Source organism: Panthera leo, chromosome E1 (genome assembly GCF_018350215.1).
Source record: "Panthera leo isolate Ple1 chromosome E1, P.leo_Ple1_pat1.1, whole genome shotgun sequence".
Lineage (NCBI taxonomy): Eukaryota > Metazoa > Chordata > Mammalia > Carnivora > Felidae > Panthera > Panthera leo.
Genome location: NC_056692.1, coordinates 28274580 through 28297794, shown reverse-complemented (window position 1 = coordinate 28297794; position 23215 = coordinate 28274580). Strand labels below are relative to the sequence as shown.

Genomic DNA, 23215 nt, shown 5'->3' with positions numbered 1-23215 from the left:
TATGTCCCCAAGGGGGGCTGTGGTGAGAAGCTCCTGGGATGAGACAGCGTCAGCCCCTCTGCCTAGGGTACAACTCCTGGAGAGGCTTCTGTGACCTCTCACAGCCCCGGACACTCAAGGAGCTGGATGCTGTGCTGAAGAACAAGAGGCTGGCTAAGAAGTTACTGGATCTCTACGGGACCCCTGCCAACATTGACATCTGGGTTGGGGCAATTGCTGAGCCCCTGGTAAAGAGGGGCCGAGTGGGGTCTCTCCTGGCCTGCCTCCTGGGGAAGCAGTTCCAGCAGATTCGTGATGGAGACAGGCAAGTGAAACCTTGTGAGGAAGGCAGGGGTGAGCAGACCCTTCTGCGATGTGGACAAGTCCTGTGTGAGGACTAGTCCAGACCTCAGAGTGTTCCCAGTGACCTCCTTCCTTCCCCTTTGGCACAGTGGGGAGGGAGGGGCCACCGCCTGAGCTGTGTGGACAGACCCTGCTTCTGTCTCTGCAGATTCTGGTGGGAGAACCCTGGGGTCTTCACTGAGAAGCAGCAGGACTCTCTACAGAAAATGTCCTTCTCACGCCTTGTTTGTGACAACACCCGCATCACCAAGGTCCCACGGCACCCATTCCAGGCCAACAACTACCCTCAAGGCTTTGTGGATTGCTCAGCCATTGACAAGCTGGACCTTTCACCCTGGGCCTCAGTAGAGAATTAGGGGCCCAGATTTCCCAGCCTCCCACACTGTGCAGTTTTGCTCCCTTTGGTCCATGATGCCATTTCAGGCAAGTTCAGTGACCCCGTCCCTTAGAGCTGCACACCCCATCCAGGGCCTTCTATTCAACTGGGTTTCTTGACACTCACCAGATGCACACCTCGCTCAAACCCAAGGCCAGCACCTCTGCCTTTCCAGCTCTTCCACCTGAATCCCACTGTTTCCATGCCATCTGCTCTGTCTGTGGGATGTCACCCATCCTCTCCCTGCGGCAAGTCTTGACTGAGGCCATGGTCTTTGCACTCTTAACTTTCTTCCTCTCCTTTCAAACTAGATTGTGAGCTCCTTGAGCCAGAGACTTCTGTCTGCTTCCCAGTGTCCCCCGTGCCATCAAGCATGATGCTCAGCACACAGCAAGGGCTCAATAAACATCTGATGATTGACTGATGATGGTGGCAGTGACACTGTTCCCTTCCAAAAGCAGGCCTTGGGACCACTGCCAAATAAGTAACTAGATGTTTACAGTGCAGACACGTCTTACCACTAAGATGTGTGCATGGGTCTGTGGGGCAAGAAGGCATGGTTTGGTGAAATTTCAGAGTTCTCTAAGAAAAGTGGAAGGCAAGGGGCTCCTGGGGAAAGAAACAATGGCCGTAGATTGAGGGAGAGGGTTTGAAGTGCCATCAAGGGGTCAAACAGAAAGGTTGTCCCAGCCTGGATAATCCTACAGCTAAAGTTGATTTTTCTTCCAGAAATCCTTCTGGGAAATACCTCCTTCTTCTAGGGCAGTCCTTGGAGCCTGTGAGATCTCTGAAGGGGCATGGCCAGAATGTTCCTTGTACTGCTGCCCAATACATATTCATGTGTTCTTTTAAAATGACCCTCCGGGTAAGGTCAGCCCAGTCAGCACCTCCAGATCCCCTGACTGGTGGAGTGGATGGAGCCACCCTGTGGGAGGAGCCCAGGACCCCGAAGACTTGGCTGCAGTCCTGGCTCTGGCACCCACTTCTTCAAGCCTTTGGATGAGTCTCTTTCTTCTCTGAGCGCCCCTCTCATCATCAGTGAAATGGAGAGAAGTATTTCTCCTGCTATGGGAGGTCCTATTGTGGCCTGGGGCTCCTATGGGTACATAAGCCTCAGCATCCTGCACACCTTCAGGCTCCCAGCTGCCAGGGAAAGGGAGCCAGAGAGGCAGGGGAGAATCAACCAGTCTCAGACATAGGGTTCAAGTTCCAGGCAAGATTATTTGAGAAATACGCTCCTTCCCTTCCCTCAGCTCTGGCCCTGTCCTCCTGGGCCCAGCCATCTGATGTCTCTGCTCTTGGAAACTGGCTACATGAAGCCAAGACTGAGAGGGAGTCTACTGTCTTGAGGGCCTCTGAACCACCGTGCCAGGCTGCAGGGGTGCAGGATCCAGAGGCGCCCCATCATCTGGGAAGGACCTCCTTTCCCATGACACCTCTGTTCTTTCTCTCCCGCGGGACACAGTGTTTTGTTCCTGACACAGAGTGAGCACGTAGCAAGTATTTGCCAGAGCAATAAATGAACATAAGGGCCTGGGGACCACTGTTTCTGTTCTCCGGGGTGGCGTGGGTGGAAGGTGAGAGGCAGGATGGTCTGACCTGGCCCGGAGGCTTCTGAGAATTGACTGCCTTCCATGTGTGGGTCAAAGGACAGCTCCTCGATACCTCACCCCCAGTTTACGGGCACAGACCACACTGGTTCAAACTGAGATCCCGGAGCAAGCCTCATGCTGAGGCTCCAGCCCCACAGCAGACATGGACAGAGTAAAGGTTCCCATCAGTGGTGTTTTATTATCATAGACGTCAGGTACAAACAAATGGCACAAAAGGGCCAGTGCGTCCCAGTTCCTCTCCAGGTGGGCTCCTGTGAATAAGCAAGAGAACAGTGTGAGGAAGCAAACGGGGAGCCACCAACTGAGTCCTGCTCACCTGGGCCCACACCTCACCCACCACGCACACCCTAACTGCTAATGGCCGTTCCTCCAGGGGTCACTGGTTCACTGTCAAGTGTAAGCTCCCCGAGGACAGAAAGTGTCCGACTTTCCCTGAATGTTTCTCAGGCCTACACAGTGCCCGTCAGTAAGTGTTTGGTAAACAACTAGAGGATGTAAGTGGGGCCACTAACGAGCCAAGACAGCTTTTATTAGCAAAGAAGAAAACTCAAGCTTAGCGAGGTCGAGTAATTTGTTCAAGTCACACAGTGGAGAGCTGCGAAGTCAGGATTTTCGCGTAAGCAATCTGGCTCCTGAGCTTGTATCCATTCTAGTATCTTCCCTATACTTAATACATAAACAGCAAACACACACTCACATAAATGACACATATACGCAGCACACAAAACACTACCCACATTCACAGGAAACACACACATATGAAATGCAATTTATATACGTTGCATATGCATGCGCACACACACACACATGAATGAATGTCTAGTCATTCATGTTCTTGGTCAGAACAGGGACGGGCTCACCTAGGGAAGGGAAATCCCTGTGGTCCCAGTGGGCCAGCCCAGGGACGCCCAAGCTTCACCTCACCACCATACCCCCTTACTCAGCCTCTAGTCACTCTGCCTCCAGGGAGTCAGGTCCAATGCAGGGAGTGTATTGCAGCTGACAAAGTCCCGGGGGAACATGTTGGACATGAAGATGTTGTTCCTGGACACGGTGGTGATGCCCGTGTTGTCACAGATGATGCGGGACAAGGAGATCTTGGCCAGCGCCTGCTGCTGCTGCCTGGTGAACACGCCCTGGTTCTCCCACCAAAACCTGCATGGTGATACCCAGGGACATTGCACCCGAGGCTGTCCTTGGCTGGGAAGGCATCAGCGGGCTTGAGCTGCTCCCTGGATGGAAGAGGACCAGCACACACACCCGCTCCACAGCAGGAGATGGCTCCAGGCCCTCAGGCAGCCCAGGGGTTTTCAAAGGAGTGGTGCCCTCCTCACAGTACAAAGCACAGCTGCCCGGCTGCCTCCCCTCTGCCTCCACCCCCCACCCCGTGGCCTCGGAGGCCCCCCCGCTACACAGGGAGCTGGGCCCACACTCACGGACCCCTGTGCCCTGGCCCAGGGCTGTGACCATGGGGGTGGAAAGAATCTTGGGGTTGGTTTATAATGTGTCCACCCAGAGAGGGACACCTTTCTCTAATCTTCCCAAGGGCACAATACAGGCTAGGTAAGAACCGGGTACGACACATGTCAGGGCCACGATGAAACGACACTAGTAGGAGAGGCTTGGAGACCGTTCAGCAGTGAGTGACTGCTGTATGGTGGCACCCTGAAACCAGGGAAGGCATCGGTAAGACTTGCAGTTTCTATGTCTCCCTTCACACCCATGGCTCCAGGCCCCTCCTTGCTGTACCCCAGCAAGTTCAGGGCGCATTTAGGGATGACCTTGAGGCCCCGGAACACACTGGAAAGTCACGGATTCCTTCCTGCCCCTCACTTCACAGGAGAAAGTCAGGGCCCCAAGAGGTTGGGGAATAGGCCTGCAACCACACGGCGGGCCTGAACTGCTCGCCATGCCTCACCGGTCACCGTCTCGGAGCTTCCTGAACTGGGTCCCAATGAGGCAGGCAAGGAGCGGGCCCACACGGCCGTTGGGCTCCAGAGGCTCGGCCACACCACCCAGCCAGATGTCAATGTTGTCGGGGGTGCCGTACTGCTGCATCAGCTTCTCGGCCAGGCCCAGGTTCTTCAGCACTGTGGCCAGCTCGCCCACCGAGCTGGGCTGCGGGAGCCCACAGAAGCGCCGCCAGGCATTGTACCCTGCGGGGGCGGGGAGCGGGGGCTGTGGGTGGGTTCCGCAAAACTCACCTCCCCAACACGCCGTGGCCACATACAGAGGGACGTGAGGGAGAGGCCACGGAGGGGCTTCTCCCAGGCTCTAAGCCCCGAGAGAACCCTGAACTGAGGGGCCAAGACTCTTCTCTTTCCCTTGCCCTCCCACTGTGAGGAAAACCCAAAACTGCCCGGAACTCCCGCGGGGTCCAAGAATAGGGACATCTCATTGTCCCCCTCTGAAGATCTCAGATCTGAGGCTTGAAGTGTGTCTAGAAGGTTCAGCCACACTAGCTGTCCCATAATGTAGGCACAGGCTTTGGGGTTAGGCTGACCTGGGTTCAAATTCAAGCTCTATCCCTGATTTGGCTGGAGAAGAGCCTGGGCAGGTTCTGAAGCTCTCCAAGCCTCAGTTCGCTCATCAGTAAAATGGAAGTGATGATAACCTCTTCCCCTCAAAGTTCATGTAAAATGAAGCAAAATGAAATGTGATGTAGACAGTTTTCCAGCCAGTGGGGAAGCTTGGGCAGCTGCGGGGCACTGGAGAGGGCAGGGCTAGAGAGTGGTGGGGGGCAGGGAGGCTCCTGCAGCCCCCTCACCTGGGAGGCCGTGGTCCCGGCTGCGCTGCATGTTCAGGGCAGGCAGGTCCAGCCCGATCCTCATGACCTGCTCAAACAACCGGTCCCGGATCTCATCCACCGCGATTTGGTTCTGGCGATTCAGCTTGGCAGGGGTGGCCATGAGGCCCCGAAGGATGGGATCAATACCACCTGGGACAAGAGGAGCAAGACTTGAGGAAGGATCTGGCTCCATATCCAGAGCTCAGACTGGACTCAGGGTTAAGTCCCGGGTGCAGTTGGGGGATGGCAGAAGAGGGCTGGGCACATGCAGCTCCTGGTGCCAAGGTCACCCCAGTGGGCAGGTCTTCACCAGGGAATCGAGATCTCAAGGTATAATGCCATTCAGACTTGCAAGTTGGGATGCACTCAGGCCCTGGTCTCCTGGGTCCCCGAGAAGAAGCCAGTTCCCTACAAGCCACCCCACCCTTTGTTATTATATACAGAAGCAGTCAGGTGAACCGAGGCTGGAAAGTCAGATAGGATCCCCAAGGATGGAAGGCAGAGTATTTCTCCTGTCCTAGCTTCCTGCAGCCAAGCCCACCCCACCACATCCTCGGCTGCCAGCCCACTGTCTCCTGGCCTAGGTCCTGCTCACCTTCCAGCACTATTCTCCAGGTAGCAAAAAAGACCTTGCTGAGTGGAACTCGGGGGTTGGGCCCCATGGGCTGGTACTGGTTATTCAGGCGGAACATGAAAGGTTGGATGAGGGTGTGGCCATAGCGGAAGGCATTGGTGAAGACATTGGAGATTCGAGGGTCCACCGAGTCATTGTAGCATTTGTAGCGCGGCAGGTACTTCCTCAGGGCCTGTGGTCCCAGCACCAGGGGCAGGTAGTCCCGGTAAGTGATGATCTAAAGAAAAGTCACGCTCAGAGTGGCCTCTCCACGCCACCTTCTCTACAGAGTCTCCACCTGCACTCCTGGCTTGGGGAGCCCCTCCATTGACTATGGCCAGGGTTGTCTCCCACAGCACTGGACCTGGGTCCAACAGAGTGGCTTCTGAGTGGTGGCTTATAAACAGAGCTCTACTGCTTACCTTCTGTGTGACCTTGGGCCTGTTATTAACCTCTGTGAGCTACTGTTACTCAAATGTAAATTAAGGATAATTATGCTGCCCTCTGACTTAAAGGATTAAATAACAAAGGGCTTTCTTAGTCAATAGTTCCTTTGCCCTTGAGTTATTAATGTTTTGCTTCTCCTAATTTATAAGCTCCTGAGGACAAGGGTTGTAGCTCATTTCTCTGGAAATTACTCAGTGCCTAGCAAGCACTTGGCTCACAGTAAGGTTCCATACGTTTGTGGAGGTGGGGGAGGCAAAAAAGAAAAGGGCCACCCTAGATGATTTCCTCAGTGAAAAGAGAAGATATGGAACAGTCTCACTCTTGATTCTAGAGCCTGGAATTTTCTGTGAGGCTTAAATGAATCTCACTTAAGTTCTTGGTGCAAAGCAAAAACTTACCCTCAGCACCTGCAACTCTCTCCCTCTCTGGAGTCTGAGAGTATTGAAAAGGTGTGTGCGTGCATGCACGCAGGTGTGTGTGTGTGTGTGTGTGTGTGTGTGTGTGTTTACGTCTTGGGGAGAGGATGAGGGTATTGAAGTATCAAAAGTTGGGAGAGAGAACCAGGAACATTTTGCAGGGGTAAATAAAGGTGAGGAGATTGGGTGAGCTATGATAGAGCCAAATGAAGAGGTGAGTGGGTGAAGGAGCCAGGAGACGCGGGGGGGGGGGGGGGGGGGGGGGCGGGAGGGGCGGGGGCACGGAGAGAAAAGGAGAGGCATTTATTGACCAGCTGCTACACACCAGGCACTTCAGACCCACCCCTTTAATTCTCCCAAAACCATCCCAATGGACAGGAAAGAAGAAATAGGAGCAAGCCTAGGAGAGAGAGGATGGAAGGCAAGTAACCTTCATCAGGCACTCAGTATTGCCAGGTGTTTTCATATATATCATTTAATCTTTACAGTGTCGTGGATGAATATGTTGAGGCTCAAAACACTGGCCCAAAGTCACACAGCTAGGATGTGGCAGAGGCACATCTGCATCCCAAGCCTGCCACATCCCTGGCATCATCAATACTCAGGACGGCATACCTGGACCATGGCTCCCACTATCTTGCGAGCTTCTTGGTAGAGCCTCTCTCCATCCCAGCCTGGGTTCAGGCGCTTGAGTTGTGTGGCCAGCCGGTTGTGCTCCCGCAAAAAGAGTGTGTGCATGGAGGCGAGCTCGGGCATCTCACTTGAGCGGGGGTCCCCTTGGGGAAGCAAAAGCTACTGTCATTCCTAAGACCCCATCAGAAAGGACTTGCTCCACAAAGACCCCCTCCCCAGCCAAGATCTGAAACCCAGACTTTGTTCCATCCATCTTTCCACACCATGTTCAGTTTACACCTCCTCCAGGAGGTTCCCCCTTGATGCCCTGGTCCACCATGATAAATTCTTCCTCTGTTTAGGGGCACTGCTGCTTGGAGATGCTCATTCAATAGGCATCAGATCTGCCTCATGACTTGCCACCTTCTAATGCCTGAGACTGGGAGCTCCTTGAAGACAAAGACCATGGCTTGTCCCTTTTTGTATCTGACCCTCCACCCAACTCACACACAGACACATGGAGTTTAACACAGTGCCTTCTACAAAGCAGGAGATCCGTAAACATTGCTTGGTTGACTTATTCTCTTGCTTCAGGCCAGACCAAAAAGTAGCATGCATGTTAGCACTCCTTACTTCCATGCCCATGTCCGACATAGCTAATGATCACAGCACTCTCTCCTGCTAAAATTGGAAGCAACCTCAGAATTCTTCTTAACACAGGACTCTAGAAAGCCACTAGCCACCTGATCAGAGTTGCCATCCTCGCCCTTACTACATGCTAATTTGCAGCCTGCTCGGGCTCCAGAGAACGGGGTGGAGGGTAGATTTTTACAGTCCACATCTGAGACTGTTAGAAAAAAAAAAAAAGAAAACCAAGTGAGACCCCTAATCCCTCCAGTCCTCCCCAAGCCTTCTCTGGAAGGGCCAGAGTTAGGACCAGGCCCGTTTAGCAGGACACTGGGTTCAGTCTTTATAAGTTCTAGAGGCTGGTGGGAAAGAAACTCTGGGAGCAGCTTTACCATCCCATGAGCTGCCAGAGGGCACGATGATCCAGACCCAGGACATGTGGCTCAACACCAGGATGGAGGCAGCCATAGGTCGCTGAGGAGTGCTGCTCTTCCTTCACTAGCCCAGAAAAGTCTCACAGGAGCCGACCTGGATCCTCATGCCCAGGACCAGCGGGGGAGAGGTCACGGGGAGCCAGCCATCAGGAGAAGAAGTTGGGAGGCCAGAGGGAAGGGCCTCAGGACCTTTTTTGATCCACTATTGGATTTACAGTAAAAAACATTGGAAGTTTCTGGGCATGGGCACCATTATTGCTCCAACCATATCCCCAGGGCTTCCAGGTATTTAAATTTAAAATCTCACCTTCTCTAATTACAGGGAATCAAGATGGCAGGAGGTGATATTCTGGAGCAGCACTGTCCCATAGAACTTTCTGAATTGATGAAAATGTTCTACATCTGTGCTGCCCTATATGGGAGCCACTAGCCTATGAAGTTATTGAATGCTTGAAATGTGGCTAGTACAGCAGAGGAACTGAATTTTACTTTTAAGTTAATTTAACTTAAGTTCATTTTAATTAACTTAAGTGTAAATACAAATAGCCATGTGTGGCCAGTGGCTACCATAGTGGATGATGCAGTTCTAGAGAGTGAGGGTGCCATGTCTCCTTAGTTGCCTGTCCCTGGGGACTCAACTCTCTGGCAGAGTCCAGAGGGAAAGGGAGAGATGTAGAAAGGGATGGACAGATGGAAAAGAAGCTCCTTGGCTATCCCTGGGTCTCCTTCTTAGGTTTGTTCTGTTTTTGTTTTTGTTTTTTGTTGGTTTTGGTTTGGGGGTGGGGGTTGGTCTGCTTTTTGGTTTTGGTTTTTGCTCCACCCAACTTGTTACCAAGGCAACTGGATTAGTATCATGAAGTTGATGAGGACAGAGTCACAAACAGCACCCCCGCCCCCAGCAGGGTGTGCCCATGCACCAGCCCAAGTTCCTACTCGTGGCTGACCTGCCAGGAAGCAGGGGATGCGCGCAGAGCGGTTGGTGAGGAGGCAGGGGTCATCATGCAGGTTGTCAAAGGGCAGCAGGGCCCGACCATTGTCACTGAAGCGGGTGTTGACGGCCAGCAGCCCCAGCTGGTTGGTCAGGTTTCGAAGCTTAGTGGCCAAAGGGTCCTCACTGCCATACACCATGCTGGCGTCCATGAAAGAGGTGAGCGCATTGATCTGGTTGCGGATGGTGATATTGCTCTCTGTGCAGGCTGGGGAGGAGCGGAAGAAGGGGAGGCAGTCACGCTGGTTCCTGATGCGGGGGTCATCTGGTGGGATCTGTGACACATAGACAAGCCCCGCTCACCAAGGGCAGGGACAGAGTGGCTCTCCCCCGGTCCACCCCCCACCCCAAGGCCTTGATCCCACCTCCAAAGCAGCCTGGAACCCAGGACCAGACAGGGAGACCCAGACACCACAACGGGTTCCTCAGGACTTCTGGCCGCCCTCAGCCGGCAGGGAGGCCTCTCAAGTCCCACGGACGATCCCCGTCTGCGGTTGCACCTGCAGAGTGCTTCTGAGCTAAGGGGTGATGACCAGGACTCTGGAATGGGGGATGTGCACCCCCGGAAGAAGAGCCAGCCAGTCCTCACCTTAACTTTCTCTCCCTCTTTCTCTCCCCCAGTCTGCCCCTCCCTCCCCTGTTCTCTGGATGCAGTCCCTACACTCGCAGTTGGCTTTTTCTTCCTTTTCTTTTCCTGCCCCCCCCCACCCTTCCCCGTCGACCTTTTCCTGTCTTTCACTCTGGCCCCTGCCTATCTCTCCTCTTCTCTCTCTCTCTCTCTCTCTCTCTCTCTGCCATTCTCCTTCCTTTCTCTCCTCTCCCACTCCCCTCCAGCCCTCCAGCCCTCCAGCAATGGACAGCCCAGGCCCTGTGCAATGTGCCCGGATGCGGGAAGGTGCCCCTCTCTGGTCAGAGGAAAGGGGGACTGAACACGCGGCACCTACACGCGGAGGTTGGAGGGAGGCAGGAAGGTCCTGCGCCAGGGAGGCGGAGGGGAGTGGGTGAGCAGGGTGAACCTTACTCAGGAGCTGGGGAAGGGGTTCAGCACAGAGGGAGATGGCCGCTTGCAGGAATCATGGCCCCTATCCCCACCGGGCAGGCAGCGGCGGGGCAGGAAGGAGGAAGCACCTTGAGCGGGAAGCAGGGAGGCTCCTGCTCGCAGCTGGTCTTGCAGTCGACACTAGTGATGAAGGACGCCAGGGCGCCGGGATCCGGGCTCAAGTCGAGGTCGTGGTCGATCAGCTGGCCCCACTGCACGAACAGCAGCGAGCGCTCCTGGTCCGGGGTCAGCTGCTCCGTGGGGAAGCGCACGATGGCGTTGGAGACGGCGCGCGCCTGCGGGACACGGGGCGTCAGGGGCCGCCTGGGGCCCCGCGCGCCTCTGGGCCCGGCCTCGCCCCCTCTGTCGGCCGGTGCTCACCAGGGGGACCGGGAAGCCGCCGCGCTTGACCCCGCGCGTCCAGCCGAAGGGCAGCGAGAAGCCGTCCTCGTACTCGGCCGGCAGCCAGCGCGCGAAGGCGCGGTTGGAGGCCCCCAGCGTGGGACTGCGTCTGCAGTGATCGGACGGGGCGCTGACACGACGTAGCGCCACGGGCCGGTGGGGGACCCGGACGCGACCCCGCGTCCGCCGCCCGCCCCGGGGCCGCCCCCAGCCAGCAGCACCTGTTGTTGCACTGCCCGGTGATGGTGCGGTACTTGTCGTTCTCGGGGCACGTCACCCCCACGTCCTGGTAGGCGCAGCCGCTGGACTTGGACAGCAGATTCAGCTGCGCGGGTGTCAGCACGTCTGAGGCCGGGGAAAGAGGGATGTGGGAATTGAGTCCCTCCCCCCCATTTCCTATCCTAAGCTGGGGAGCCTTGATTTGGGGGCACAGAGAGGAGACTCCGATGTGCCTGAGCCTCCCCCCGGGAAGACGGGGTGGGGGGGGGGACGGAGGGGGGCACTGGGAGATGCCTGAGGTCCCGAGTAGAGCAGGAGACTGAGGTTGTAGGGGCAACGGTACCGGTGATGTTGAGGGGCCCTGGCCGCAGAGGCCGCAGCTTCCTCTCCAGCAGGCTTAGGGCCACATGCAGATAGTCAGCAGCCCTCACGGCTGTCCTGGTGGCTGCCACCGGCTGCTTGAAGTAGGACAGGAGATCCATGGGGCTGGCCAAGCCACTGCGAAGCTGCTGCTTGATGCTGTTTGCAGAAGGGAGGAGTGAGGCCACAGAAGGTGGGGGCAGAGACACTCAGCAGAGCCCGCAGGACAGTGGAGACAGACCCACGGACAGGAAGCAGGTTTCTGTTTATAAACGGACTACGGACCTGGGTATCCAGACAGAGGCAAGGCCATGGGGAGTGATGTTCTCAAACCCAAAGACACAAAGACTGACAGGCAGACAGAGGGTCCCATCCGTACCCACGAAGTCCCTGCATCAAGTTCCTTCTCCGAAAGACCTGGGGCAGCCTTCCCCAGAGCTGGGAAGTGCCCAGTAACCCACCTCTCCCGCTGTTCCTTGTAGGCCGTGTCCACTAGCCGCTTGGCCTCCTCCATGCAGGTCAGCACCACAGAGGTCTCCACCGCCTCCGGGACAGCTGTCCAGAACAGGAGTCACATAAGTCAGGAATAGGCCCCAGAGCCGGGGTGGCCTGCGCTGAGGAAAGGGATCCTTGGGACTCACAACCACCCCCAACACACCACCTTTTCCCCTTCTTTCTGCCCTGTTACCTGGACCGGCACCCTCAGAGGGCTGGGGCACCGCCAGAATGGCCAGGAGGAGCCCTGCAAGCGCCAGCAGCAGCTTCATCTCTGCAACAAGACCCCAAGCCCAGTAAGTCCAAAGCCCACAGTGCATTCGGGAGAAGAGAGCCCCACCATCCCTCTCCTTCTGGCCCTTCACTCCCACCTTCATACCCCTGTCCAACCTCCATGGGTCCTGCCTACCTCCTGGACGGAGGGGTTCACAGCACGCCTCTTTCACCAGCTTCAGTCTCTCAGCCCCTCAGGACCTCACCTCTGAAGTTCACCTGGCATTGGCCATGCGGTTCAGCTGAATCCAGGCCTTTATGTCCTCTAGGCTCAGTGGGGGGGTGGGGGATGGGGGAGTGGGGGGGCAGACAAAACCCGCCCCTGGAGACTAAACGCTCTCTCCTCCCCCACTGGGGTTGGGGTGCCCAGAAGGTGATCGCTTCTATGGGAGAGAGGGACAGGAAAGGAGAGACCAGAACTGTGCCCAGCCTTTGAACTTAGCATTCCACCCGAGTTTCTCAGCTCCCATTGTGTGCCTGGACAATTGTTGTCCCCAGGTGTATAGGCAACTAACCCCCCTCCAAAATTCTGTTTATTTATTTATTTTTTTAATGTTTATTTATTTTTGAGACAGAGAGAGACAGAGCATGAATGGGGGAGGGGTAGAGAGAGAGGGAGACACAGAATCGGAAGCAGGCTCCAGGCTCTGAGCCATCAGCCCAGAGCCTGACGCGGGGCTCGAACTCACAAACCGTGAGATCGTGACCTGAGCTGAAGTTGGACGCTCAACCGACTGAGCCACCCAGGTGCCCCCAAAGTTCTGTTTAAATTTAGTGTCCAGGGATCCTTGGAAAGGGACAAAAGTCAGGAACCAAGAGCCTAAGGAACTATGGGAAATAGAGTGACCCCAGAGGAGGAGGGAAGGTGTAGGGGACTCTTGGAGTAACAATCTGATCAGCCTCGGGGGGTTGTCCCCCACCCCCAACAGTACGCTGGCCCTTGGCAGCCCCCCCATTCTTGGCGAAGGCTAAAGGGACAGGAAATCTGGCTGAAGACCGTTGGATTTCACAGGAAAGCCTGGGGGCTACAGGCTCAGGACCAAGGTAACTTCCTCTATCCCTCTCCTCCTCCCCTTTCTTCTGGGCTCTGGGTAGCCGGCTATCTTCAGCACTCCTGCCACCTGCTCCTGGATTTCAGGAACCAGGAAACAGCAGAGCTGGATGTGGTTAATGGTCAGTTAGGTGACACAGCCCAGGGCCTCTCTGGGATCAGGTCAGTGCAGTTAAGAGGACTGGGGCTAAACTGTAGGATAGCTCTGGAATAGAATGAGATAGTGCTTCCCCTGAAGAACGCTGGCAATGCAGCTGCCATTCTCAGGCAGGACAAGTACCCCATGACTAATGGCTGTTTGTCCATCTCCTTGGGCCCTTGTTAGGCTCCCCTGTTATTTGGTCTAGCCACACCTCCTACCCCGGCCACCTTCCTGCCCTCACTCTTGTCATCTATGCTCAGACCACATCTTGACCGAGGAACAAGGGACAGCAACACATCCAGAACACCCTCCTGGTATGCCCACAGATCCTGTCACTTGAGGGAAGTGGAGCCCAGTGGAGCCCATGAAGGAGGAGGCCATTCTTCCAGCCTGGCTCTGCCGACAACTTGTTATGTGTGAACTTGGACAAGTGGCTCCTTGTGAATCAGATTCTAGAATTTTATACTTTTGAAAATACTTTTTCAATGTTTATTTATTATTGAGAGAGAGAGAAAGAGAGCACAAGTGGGGGAGGGGCAGAGAGAGAGGGAGACACAGAATCCGAAGCAGGCTCCAGGCTCTGAGCTGTCAGCACAAAGCCCGACGCAGGGCTCGAACTCAGGAACCGTGAGATCATGACCTGAGCTGAAGTCAGACGCCAACCGACTGAGCCACCCAGGTGCCCCGAAAATACTTTTTTTTTTTTAAATTTTTTTTTTAACGTTTATTTATTTTTGAGACAGAGAGAGACACAGCATGAACGGGGGAGGGGCAGAGAGAGAGGGAGACACAGAATCAGAAACAGGCTCCAGGCTCCGAGCCATCAGCCCAGAGCCCGACGCGGGGCTCGAACCCACGGACCGCGAGATCGTGACCTGAGCCAAAGTCGGACGCTTAACCGACTGAGCCACCCAGGCGCCCCCCGAAAATACTTTTTTAATCCTACAAGTAATATATTTCCACTCATGAGAATTTAGAGAACACAAGCAAAAATAAAAATAAGTCAAAATCACTTATAATCAAGTGAGGTTATGGGTAAATTTTTTCTTTCCAGGCTTGTCATTTTTCATACAAATAAGCAGGAAGAAAATAATTCCTCATAATCCCACTACTCGTAAATAACCCCATTTAACAATTTGATATCCTATATGTAGATATAATATGTATTTTTTTTTTTTTTTTTGGAGAGAGAGAGAGAGAGCAGGGAAGAAGGGCAGAGGGAGAGAGAGAGAATCTTCTTTTTTTTAAATGTTTATTTATTTTTGAGAGAAAGAGAGAGAGAGAGAGAGAGAGAGAGACAGAGCATGAATGGGGGAAGAGCAGACAGAGAGGGAGACACAGAATCCAAAGCAGGCTCCAGGCTCCGAGCTGCCAGCCCAGAGCCCAATGCGGGGCTCAAACTCACCAGCCTGAGTCAAACTCATGACCTGAGCCAAAGTTGGACACTCAACTGACTGAGCCACCCGGGCGCCCTGAGAGAGAGAATCTTAAGCAGTTTCCACATTTAGCATGGACCCCGACACAGGGCTTGATCTCACGACCCTGGGATCATAACCTGAGCTGAAATCAAGAGGCAGACACTCAATCGACTGAGCTAACCAGCTGCTCCTAGATATAATATGTATTTTAAAATGTGATAAGAGCATACTCTAAATTTTGTCTTACAACCTAGTTTTAGTACCTAACAATTTAGCCTGGACATCTCTCTATGTCAATAAATATAGACTCAGTTCATTTGTATATCTGCATAATATTTTGTATGAAGTACTATGTACTAGTATATGAAGTACCAGTATTATTCACTAATTCCCTCTTGTTAGATACTTGGGTTGTTTCCCATTTCCAGTGTTATAAGCAGTACTAGGGTCAACATCTGTGGGTTTAAATCTGTAGTCCTATCTTCAGTTATTCCCTCAGGCAAGAAGTTCTAGATGTAAAATTGATGCATATTTGGGTAGCAACATTTTTAAGGCTTTTTAAAAAAAAATTGTCAAATGGCCTCACGAAGATTGCACCTCACCCTTCCATTAGCCATGCCTGAGCGCACCTGTTCCCCGTTGCCCTCATCAGCTCTGACAATTAGCGTCCTCTTACCCTTTCAGGGGAATTGTCAAGGCTCAAGAGGACAGAGATAAGCCCCTTGCAGCTCAGGTGAGAGAGATGGAGCTCAGTGAGGGAAACGACTGTGTCAAACGCAGCAGTGTGGCACAGCTCAGAATGATCTAGCTGTCAGGTCTCCTGACTTCCACACCAGCACTCTTCACCCGGTGGCCTCTGCATCCTCACTCCTGACCTTTCTTTCGGGCATTTATTCAACAAGTACTGAGCCCTTGCAGGGGCCGCTTGCACTGTGCTGGCCACTGGGCGTACCCTGCTGAGCACAGTGCGGGCTTTGTCCTCAAGGAGCACACAGGAGAATACGGAAAGGCAAACTGATGGCACATGAGAGCCTTGTGCGGTGTTCTTTGGGGGCATCAAAGAGTAGCACGTGGACCAACTGGAGGTACTTAGGAAAGATTTCTTGAGGAGTTGGTGCTTGAGACAATCTTGAAGAATGTTTAGAAGTTGACCAAGTAGGGGCACTTAGGTGGCTCAGTCGGTTAAGCACCCAACTTCAGCTCAGGTAGTGATCTCGCGGTCCGTGGGTTCGAGTCCCATGTTGGGCTCTGTGCTGACAGCTCAGAGCCTGGAGCCTGCTTGGGATTCTGTGCCTCCCTCTCTCTCTGCCCTCCCCCACTCACGTTCCAGCTCTGTCTCTCAAAAATAAATAAACATTGAAAAAAACATTTAAAAAAGGGGGGGGCACCTGGGTGGCTCAGAGTTAAGTGTCCGTCTTCGGCTCAGGTCATAATCTCGCAGTTCGTGAGTTCCAGACCTGTATTGGGTTCTGTGCTGACAGCTCGGAGCCTGGAGCCTGCTTCAGATTCTGTCTCCCTCTCTCTGCATCTCCCCTGCTCACGCTCTGTTTCTGTCTCTCAAAAATAAACATTGAAGAAAAAAAAAAAGAAAAAGAAAAAAGAAAAACTAAAGCCTTTTCAACGAATGATGTTAAAATACCCTTCACTCTCTGCTGCTGTGCAGGTGGGAGAATTCTTAAGATGTACAATCCCAAACCACCTGCCTTTGGCTCAGGGCTGGAGCAGTGGGCTTGCATTTACCTGCAGAGACTTGAGATGCTCCTTGACTTTTACAATGTTTCCAACCACTTAATAATGAATCAACTGGGCTGACCGCAATGCTGTCCAGTCTGTACCTCTGCTGATCCCTCATGTAGGCCGTGTTTGTCTATCCCAGGCATATTTGAGGCCCAAAGGGCTTCTCAGCGTGCAGAGTAACCAGAAGGAGACCATGTCTGTGGGAGGAAATATTCCAAACAAGCCTAGTCCCTTAAATTACCCCCAGTTCCCATCCCAGGGGTGGCCTCTGGAGGGCGCTGCAACTACTCCATCTCAAGACTATAGTCCTGGGAGGAAGTCCGCCCCCCCCAAACCCTCCCCGCGCGGGCGCCTTCCCTTCTCCCCACTTACCTTCCCAAACACCCCCACCCCAGGGTAAAGTCCAACTGCCTGTGGGATAACGGGCCCTCTGCTACTGCTTGCAAAACAGTGCGCTCTTTCTTAATGCTGTTTAGGAAACAGTTCAGTTGGGATTACCGCCAGATTTCCTGTGTGTGTGTGTGTGTGTGTGTGTGTGGTTGGAGAGAAGGAGGCTATGGAAGCTGGGCGGAGGCAGGGTCAATGACCCCTCAGACACAGCAATTGCACCTGGCCCAAAGACCTTCTTTTCTTGCTCTTTAAACTTTTAAAAATTAATTTTGAATCGTACAGGTAATACGTGGATACATTGTGAATAAAACTAAAATGTCACAAATCCTGTGAAAGCTCTCTTTAGATTAGGTTATTGCACCATCCCTAATTCCAGTCTCCTTCCTCCACTCCTCAGACCCACACCCTGTTGCCATTTTTGTGTTTGTCCCTCCAAGCCTTTTACTTTACATTCATTTATATATATGGATCTGTGGGAAACATTTGTCTTCCTTTGTTTTCCCACAAATGATAGTACATTAAACATTTTGTTGGGCAATGTGCTTCTGTCATTCAACAGGACATCTTGCAGATCTATCATATACTACTTAGAAAACAATCTCACTGTTTTAAAAACCTCTCGTACATTCTTCTGTGAAGTTATACCTCCATCGTGCGACCATTCCTCTCTTGATGGGAACTGACATTTTCCCATTTTTTCACTATTAAAAACAATGCAGCAAGAAGCCTCTGTACACACACACACACACACACACACACACACACCTTGTCCTCCAGGGTAAAGATTGAGAAGTGAGCCACAGGTTTGTGCATTTAAAATTTTTAATAAATCCGTAATACCAAACTGTCTGCCAGATTTATCAAAATTCTCAAGGGCAAAGACTGGAATCACATTATTCGTTCAATTTTTATTTCTTTCGATAATAGCCAGCGTCTTTTTATTTGAATTAGCTGTTCTGTAAATGTCCTGTGTTTGGCGTTGTCCGTTTTTCTATCGGATTGTCATTGTTTTATTTATTTGTAAAAGTTACCATATATTCTGAATAATACTAATCTGTTAGCTGTTTTGTATATTGTTAATATTTTCCAGCCTGTAACTTTTCACTTGTTTTTTATAGGGTCATTAAAAAAATTTTTTTAATGTTTATTTTCGAGAGAGACAGAGCACGAATGGGAGAGGGACAGAGACAGACGCACACACACAGAATCCGAAGCAGGCTCCAGGCTCTGAGCTGTCAGCCCAGGGACTGACACAGGGCTCAAATTCACGAACTGAGAGATCATGACCCGAGCGGAAGTTGGACGCTTAACGACCAGCCACCCAGGCACCTCTATAGGGCCATTTTTTACGAAGTGGTCAGATTGATCAATCTTTTCCTTTATGGATTTTCCTTTTCAGACTTGTTTAAAATGATCTTTCCTTTTTCAAGAACATAAACGTACTCTCCTAGATATTCGATTTTCCACATTTGGATCACTAAAGCATCTGGAATTTTTGAGTGTGAAAAGTGTAAGTGCACAGTGCATGAGTGGACTATATTCATTTCCAAATGGGTAACCAGTTGTCCCAATGCTGTTTTTTCCCCAACTGAAATGAGATACTGCCTTTTCTCACTTAACATAAATGTGTGTGTTTTTCTGGAATATTCTATTCTACTGATCTACTAGTCTATTGATTCCTATGTCAATATCATTGCAATTTCCCTAACTTTTTAATATTTTTTATTTCCATTAAGATAAATTCTTCTTCCTCATTCTTCTTTTCAAAGGAATCTTCAACATTCTAACATATTTACTCTTATGAATATTTCAATATCTAGTTCCATGAGAAATCGTATGGATATTTTCATTGATATTGTATTCAATTTATACATAAATCTGGTGACAATTGGTATCTTTAAGATATCGTCTTCCTATTCATATACATCCATTCATTCAACATATGTTTCCCGAGTACCTGTGGTCCAGCACTGTTCTGGGAACTAGGAACAGAGCAATTACCAAATCACTTACTCTCCTAGAATTTACATTCTTGCGTAACACAGTACATCATTTTATTTGTCTACCTTTATATTCTTCATTGAAATGTTATTGTTTTACCTTCTTGTTAGGTTTGTTCCTAAGTACTCCCTTTTTGAAATAGGTATATAAATTTTGTCATTAAGTTTCTCCACAGAACTTGTAAAATCGTATAAGTGTTTTCTTTCTTTAAAAGTTTTAGTATGCTTCTTTTAGTTCTCTAGAAGGCAGAGACATAGATCTGAAAAACACTGGACATTTTTAACCCCCACCCCCATCCTAGAAAGGTTGTGTTCTCTAATGAACAAGGTTTAAACAAAAAAATTTTAAGTGACTATTCAAGCTATTGTTAGTTGCAAAAAATAGTTCCCAAATTTGTTTCAGGTAGTATTGTAGAGATAAAGACAAGTCAAATGATATGATTATACAAATGTTGAATGGATATTCAATTAAACCCCTTTATACCTGTGGTTATTGGTAGTGGGGGTAGGGTAAGTGTCCATGAGACAAAGTTAAAAAAAAAAAAACACTAAAAACATGAAGCACTAAACTCAAAGTAAAAGAATGCAACAGCAACTCTACCAATCAGATTAGTTAAAATCGTAAAAAGCTAATAAAGCCAGCACCAGTCAGTATGTGAAAATATAAGTGCAGATTGGCCCCCACGACACGGGATGGCAATTTGACAATGTCAGTCAGAATCCAAACTGTACATTTGTTCTGACTCAACAATTCTACTTTCAAGAAGAAATGTATCCTTCAGATGCTTTGTTAGGAAATCATAAAGATACCTGCCCAAGAGTGTTCATTTCGGTCTCATTTCCAACAACCAAAAGACCAGAAACAAGCCATATGTCCATCAAAAAAATGTTTGACACACTGGTCATTCATATAATGGTGTTTTATGCAACCTTTAAAACTAATGAAGGTGGGGGGGGGGCGCTCCTGGGTGGCTCAGCTGGTAGAGCATGTGAATCGTAATTTCAGGGTTGTGAGTTCAGGTCCCACGTTAGGGCCTTCATAAAAAAAAAATAAAAACTAATGAAGGAGGCCTATACATAGGAATACAGAAAGATATGTTGCCAAAAGAAAAGAGCTAGTTACAAAGCATATACCACATGATACAATTCATGCAAAACACACAGACACACATGCATGCTATGGGCATATATATATACATTTAAATATGCATAGAAAATCCTGGAAACAGGCACAGAAGCCTATTAAGTATGGTTACCATTTGGGGAATGGAACTGAAAGGGTTGGGTGGAGGGTGGTTATTTTAAAACCAATGCTCCTCTGATAGTTTCACAAAAAAAATAAAATAACTTCATTACCAAAAAAAAAAAAAAAAAAAAAAAAAGGCAAGACAAAACAAAACTAGTAACATCTCCCTCCACCTAACCTTCCCAAAGTAGCAAATTTTGATTTTTTTTTTTTTTTACATAATCAGTGGTTTTGGATTACTTTTGCTTTGGTTTACTTAATATGAAGTCAAACACTACCAAAGATTGAAATGATAGCATCGGCATATGGGGTAAGCATTTCGCCTGTGGGAGACTTCAGTAGCATGACTGATAATGTGGCTAAGTATAAAACTCAAGTTCAAATTTCTTTCTCTTCAGCACTTGAAAGACATTGCTCCATTATCTTTACACATCCAGTACTACAATTAAGTTCTCTGTTACAAGTAGACTCAATTAAGCCCTATTTCAGGCAAAGCAGAAATAACATGAGCTACAGGACCCATCGGCCAAATCTGACTATGGAGATGTCACGGAAATGAGACACAAAAGTGAAATTGTTGGAGAAGAGAAAATAAAAAGAGCTGGTAAGGGGAACACAGACTAAGAGGGAGAGGGGCCAGGTTTCTCCAGCACGGGATGGGGCTAGGAGGAGCTACCCAGTCCCCCTCCTCTCTGCACGTTCTAGCCCTCATCAGATCAGTGCCCACCATGTAGAGACAGCAAGGCGGGGAAACAGCCCCTCAAGGCCAGCAAAAGTTTGTGAAAGGGGACGTTACATGGTGATGCTGGACCCTGGCTGGGCTGGGGAGTGGAAACACAGCTCCTTTCCTCTACCCTGACGACTAGACTATTATGACCTAATGGGAAGTTCTCACTTGGGCACAAGTACATGGAGAATCCCTAATGAGTAAGATCCCCCGGGTAAGTGCAGGGTGGAAACAGTGGATGAGCCCAAATTATAACCGCAGAGTCTCTCTAAGCTGTGAGTCTCCCACCAACGCCCTTATCTGTGCCTTGTACACACTCTTCAAACTCAACAGGAGGGGGACATACCAGCTCGTAGGCTTTCATCCTCTATCCTTCTCCCAGGTCATGACCAAGTGAAATTTATCCCAGGAAACTCAGGTTGGTTTAACGCTGAAAAATCACTGAAATTTACCACAACTAAGACAGAAAACCATATAACCTCCCATTAGATGCAGAAAGATCGTTTGACAAAGTCCAACATCCATTACTGACTATTTAAAAAAAAACAAATCAAAAAGCCCAACTCTGCAAACTAGGAGTAGAAGAGAACTTCTTTGAATCTGATGAAGGGTATCTACAAAAATATATGTCACTAACATCATTATTCATAGTGAAAGACTAAATGCTTTTCTTTTTCCCTAAGACCAGGAACAAGGCAAGTGTGTCCACTCCTATAATTTCTATTTAGCACTGTACTAGAGGTTCCATCCAACGCAGTGGAGGAAGGAAGGAAGGAAGGAAAGAAGGGAGGGAGGAAGGAAGAAAGGAAGGAATGGAGGGAGGAAGGGAGAAAGAAAGAAAGACAGACCGAGACAGAAAGAAAGAAAGAAAAGGCATCAAAATTTGAAAGGACGAAGTAAAACTCTTTGTTTATATACAGTATGATCACATATGTAGAAAATTCTTAAGAACCTACAAAAACTACTAGAACTAATAAGTGAGTTTGGTAAGGCTGCAGCATACAAAGCCAAAATATAAAAATCAGTTGTATTTCTATATACTAAGAACAAAGAATCTGAAATTTTAAATAACAATACCATTTATAATAGCATCAAAAATATGAAATAATTAGGGGAGTGCCTGGCTGGCTCAGTGGAGCCTGTGACTCTTGATCTTGGGGATGTGAGTTCGAGCCCCATGTTGGGTATAGAGATTTTTTTTTTAATTTTAGTTAACCTTTATATATATGAAAGACAGAGAGAGGCAGAGCGTGAGAAGGAGAGGGTCAGAGAGAAAGGGAGACACAGAATCCAAAGGAGGCTCCAGGCTCTGAGCTATCAGCACAGAGCCTGATGCAAGGCTGGAACAAACTCACGGACTGTGAGATCACAACCTGAGCCGAAGTCGGACGCTTAACCCACTGAGCCACCCAGGTACCCCTGGGTGTAGAGATTATTTAAAAATAAAACCTTAGGGCAGCTGGTGGCTCAGTTGAGCATCCCACTTCAGCTCAGGCCACAATCTCATGATTCATGGGTTTGAGCCCCTTGTCGGGCTCTTTGCTGACAGTGTGGAGCCTGCTTGGGATTCTCTCTCTCTCCCTCCCTCCCTCTCTCTCTGTCTCTCTCTCTCTCTTTGTCCCTCCCTGATTCGCACTCTCTTAAGATGAATAAATAAACTTAAAAAGTAAATAAAATCGTTAAAAATGAAATAATTAGGGATAAATTGGACAGAAGATGGACAAGATCGAATTACCAAGAGAAATTAAAGACCTAAAGAAATGGACAGGTGTACTGCGTTCATAGGTCAGAAGGCTCAACATTGTTCACATTGTCCCAACTGATGTTTGTCGAGTCTCAATGTTGAGTTTGCCTTGGCCTTAGTAGTTGAGAGCCCCTGCAAGACAGGGCGAGCAAGGCTGCTGACCTGCAGGGATTCGGTGAGAGAGGGAGGGGGCACTTTGGTGGCTCCTCGCCTGGGCAGTGATACTTCTGGTTTCTCCTGGGTGTCGCCAACCACCTAGAGTACCACCTGGTCTCTGACCTACGCTGCCACTCCCGCTGTTGTATCTAAAGGCAGACGCCCTCGAGCTCGAGCCCCACTTTGGGTAAGCCCACTTCTCTATCTCTGCCCCTCATGGGATTCTCTCTCTCTCTCTCTGCCCCTTGCTCACTTGCTCCCTCTCTCTCTCTCTCAAAAAAAAATAAATAAATAAAAAATAAAGACAGACACCCTCACCTTTGCCCCTGGGCTCCTGGGGAGGAGAATGTGCAACAGTCAGTTGACCTGGTTGCTCCCCACACAGAATTTGGACTAAGCTGCCCGTAGCCCCCAGGGTTTCTTCTGCTCTGTCTGCGCCACCTCTAGGCATGGAGCAGCACACGGGGCTCACACACACACCCTGCTTTGAGGTTTCTGAGGACGTTCTCCCATCTGTTTTTCTGTCCTCTCTCTGCTGTTCTAGTCTACTAAGAGTCCCC

At 50.2% G+C, this 23215-nt stretch overlaps 2 protein-coding genes and 1 long non-coding RNA gene across 8 annotated transcripts in view; 2 read left to right on the top strand and 1 right to left on the bottom strand.

The window, feature by feature from the left end:
- Window positions 1-7710, top strand: part of LPO (lactoperoxidase) — a 34215-nt gene extending 26505 nt beyond the window's left edge. For 3 of the 4 annotated variants that reach the window (XM_042914931.1, XM_042914932.1, XM_042914930.1), the window contains 2 exons: window positions 67-304; window positions 491-1138. In XM_042914931.1, the coding sequence (XP_042770865.1) occupies window positions 67-304; window positions 491-698 (446 nt within the window). In that variant the 3' untranslated portion in view covers window positions 699-1138. Of the gene's footprint in view, window positions 1-66; window positions 305-490; window positions 1139-7569 lie in introns of those variants that run through there. The other variant, XM_042914933.1, reaches the window with a different exon arrangement.
- MPO (myeloperoxidase) lies at window positions 2484-12061 on the bottom strand. The gene is made up of 13 exons (XM_042914936.1): window positions 11965-12061; window positions 11738-11831; window positions 11260-11435; window positions 10919-11042; window positions 10677-10806; window positions 10385-10591; window positions 9213-9531; window positions 7211-7371; window positions 5715-5970; window positions 5099-5269; window positions 4250-4487; window positions 3272-3486; window positions 2484-2582 (listed from the first exon to the last, which is right to left on the bottom strand). Exons 1-12 carry the CDS (start codon window positions 12041-12043, stop codon window positions 3279-3281), a joined length of 2163 nt encoding a protein of 720 aa, XP_042770870.1. The 5' UTR covers window positions 12044-12061; the 3' UTR covers window positions 2484-2582; window positions 3272-3278.
- LOC122206100 lies at window positions 10811-13688 on the top strand. 3 transcript variants are annotated; one of them, XR_006196364.1, is made up of 4 exons: window positions 10811-10942; window positions 11759-12067; window positions 12974-13088; window positions 13498-13688. It is a non-coding gene; the product is annotated as an uncharacterized LOC122206100 (long non-coding RNA). The 3 variants fall into 3 exon arrangements; XR_006196362.1 differs by having other exon boundaries at window positions 10811-10986; window positions 11983-12067; XR_006196363.1 differs by having other exon boundaries at window positions 10811-10986.
- The last annotated feature ends 9527 nt before the right edge of the window (window positions 13689-23215 follow it).

What these genes read in the sequence shown, in the direction of transcription:
- MPO (XM_042914936.1), bottom strand. Translation starts at nt 12,043, where the DNA reads ATGAAGCTGCTGCTGGCGCTTGCAGGGCTCCTCCTGGCCATTCTGGCG. An exon ending in CCGGGACCACGGCCTCCCAG is followed by an intron (nt 4,488 to 5,098) that starts GTGAGGGGGCTG and finishes CCGCCCCCGCAG; the next exon opens with GGTACAATGCCTGGCGGCGC. An exon ending in AAGCTCCGAGACGGTGACCG is followed by an intron (nt 3,487 to 4,249) that starts GTGAGGCATGGC and finishes ATCACCATGCAG; the next exon opens with GTTTTGGTGGGAGAACCAGG.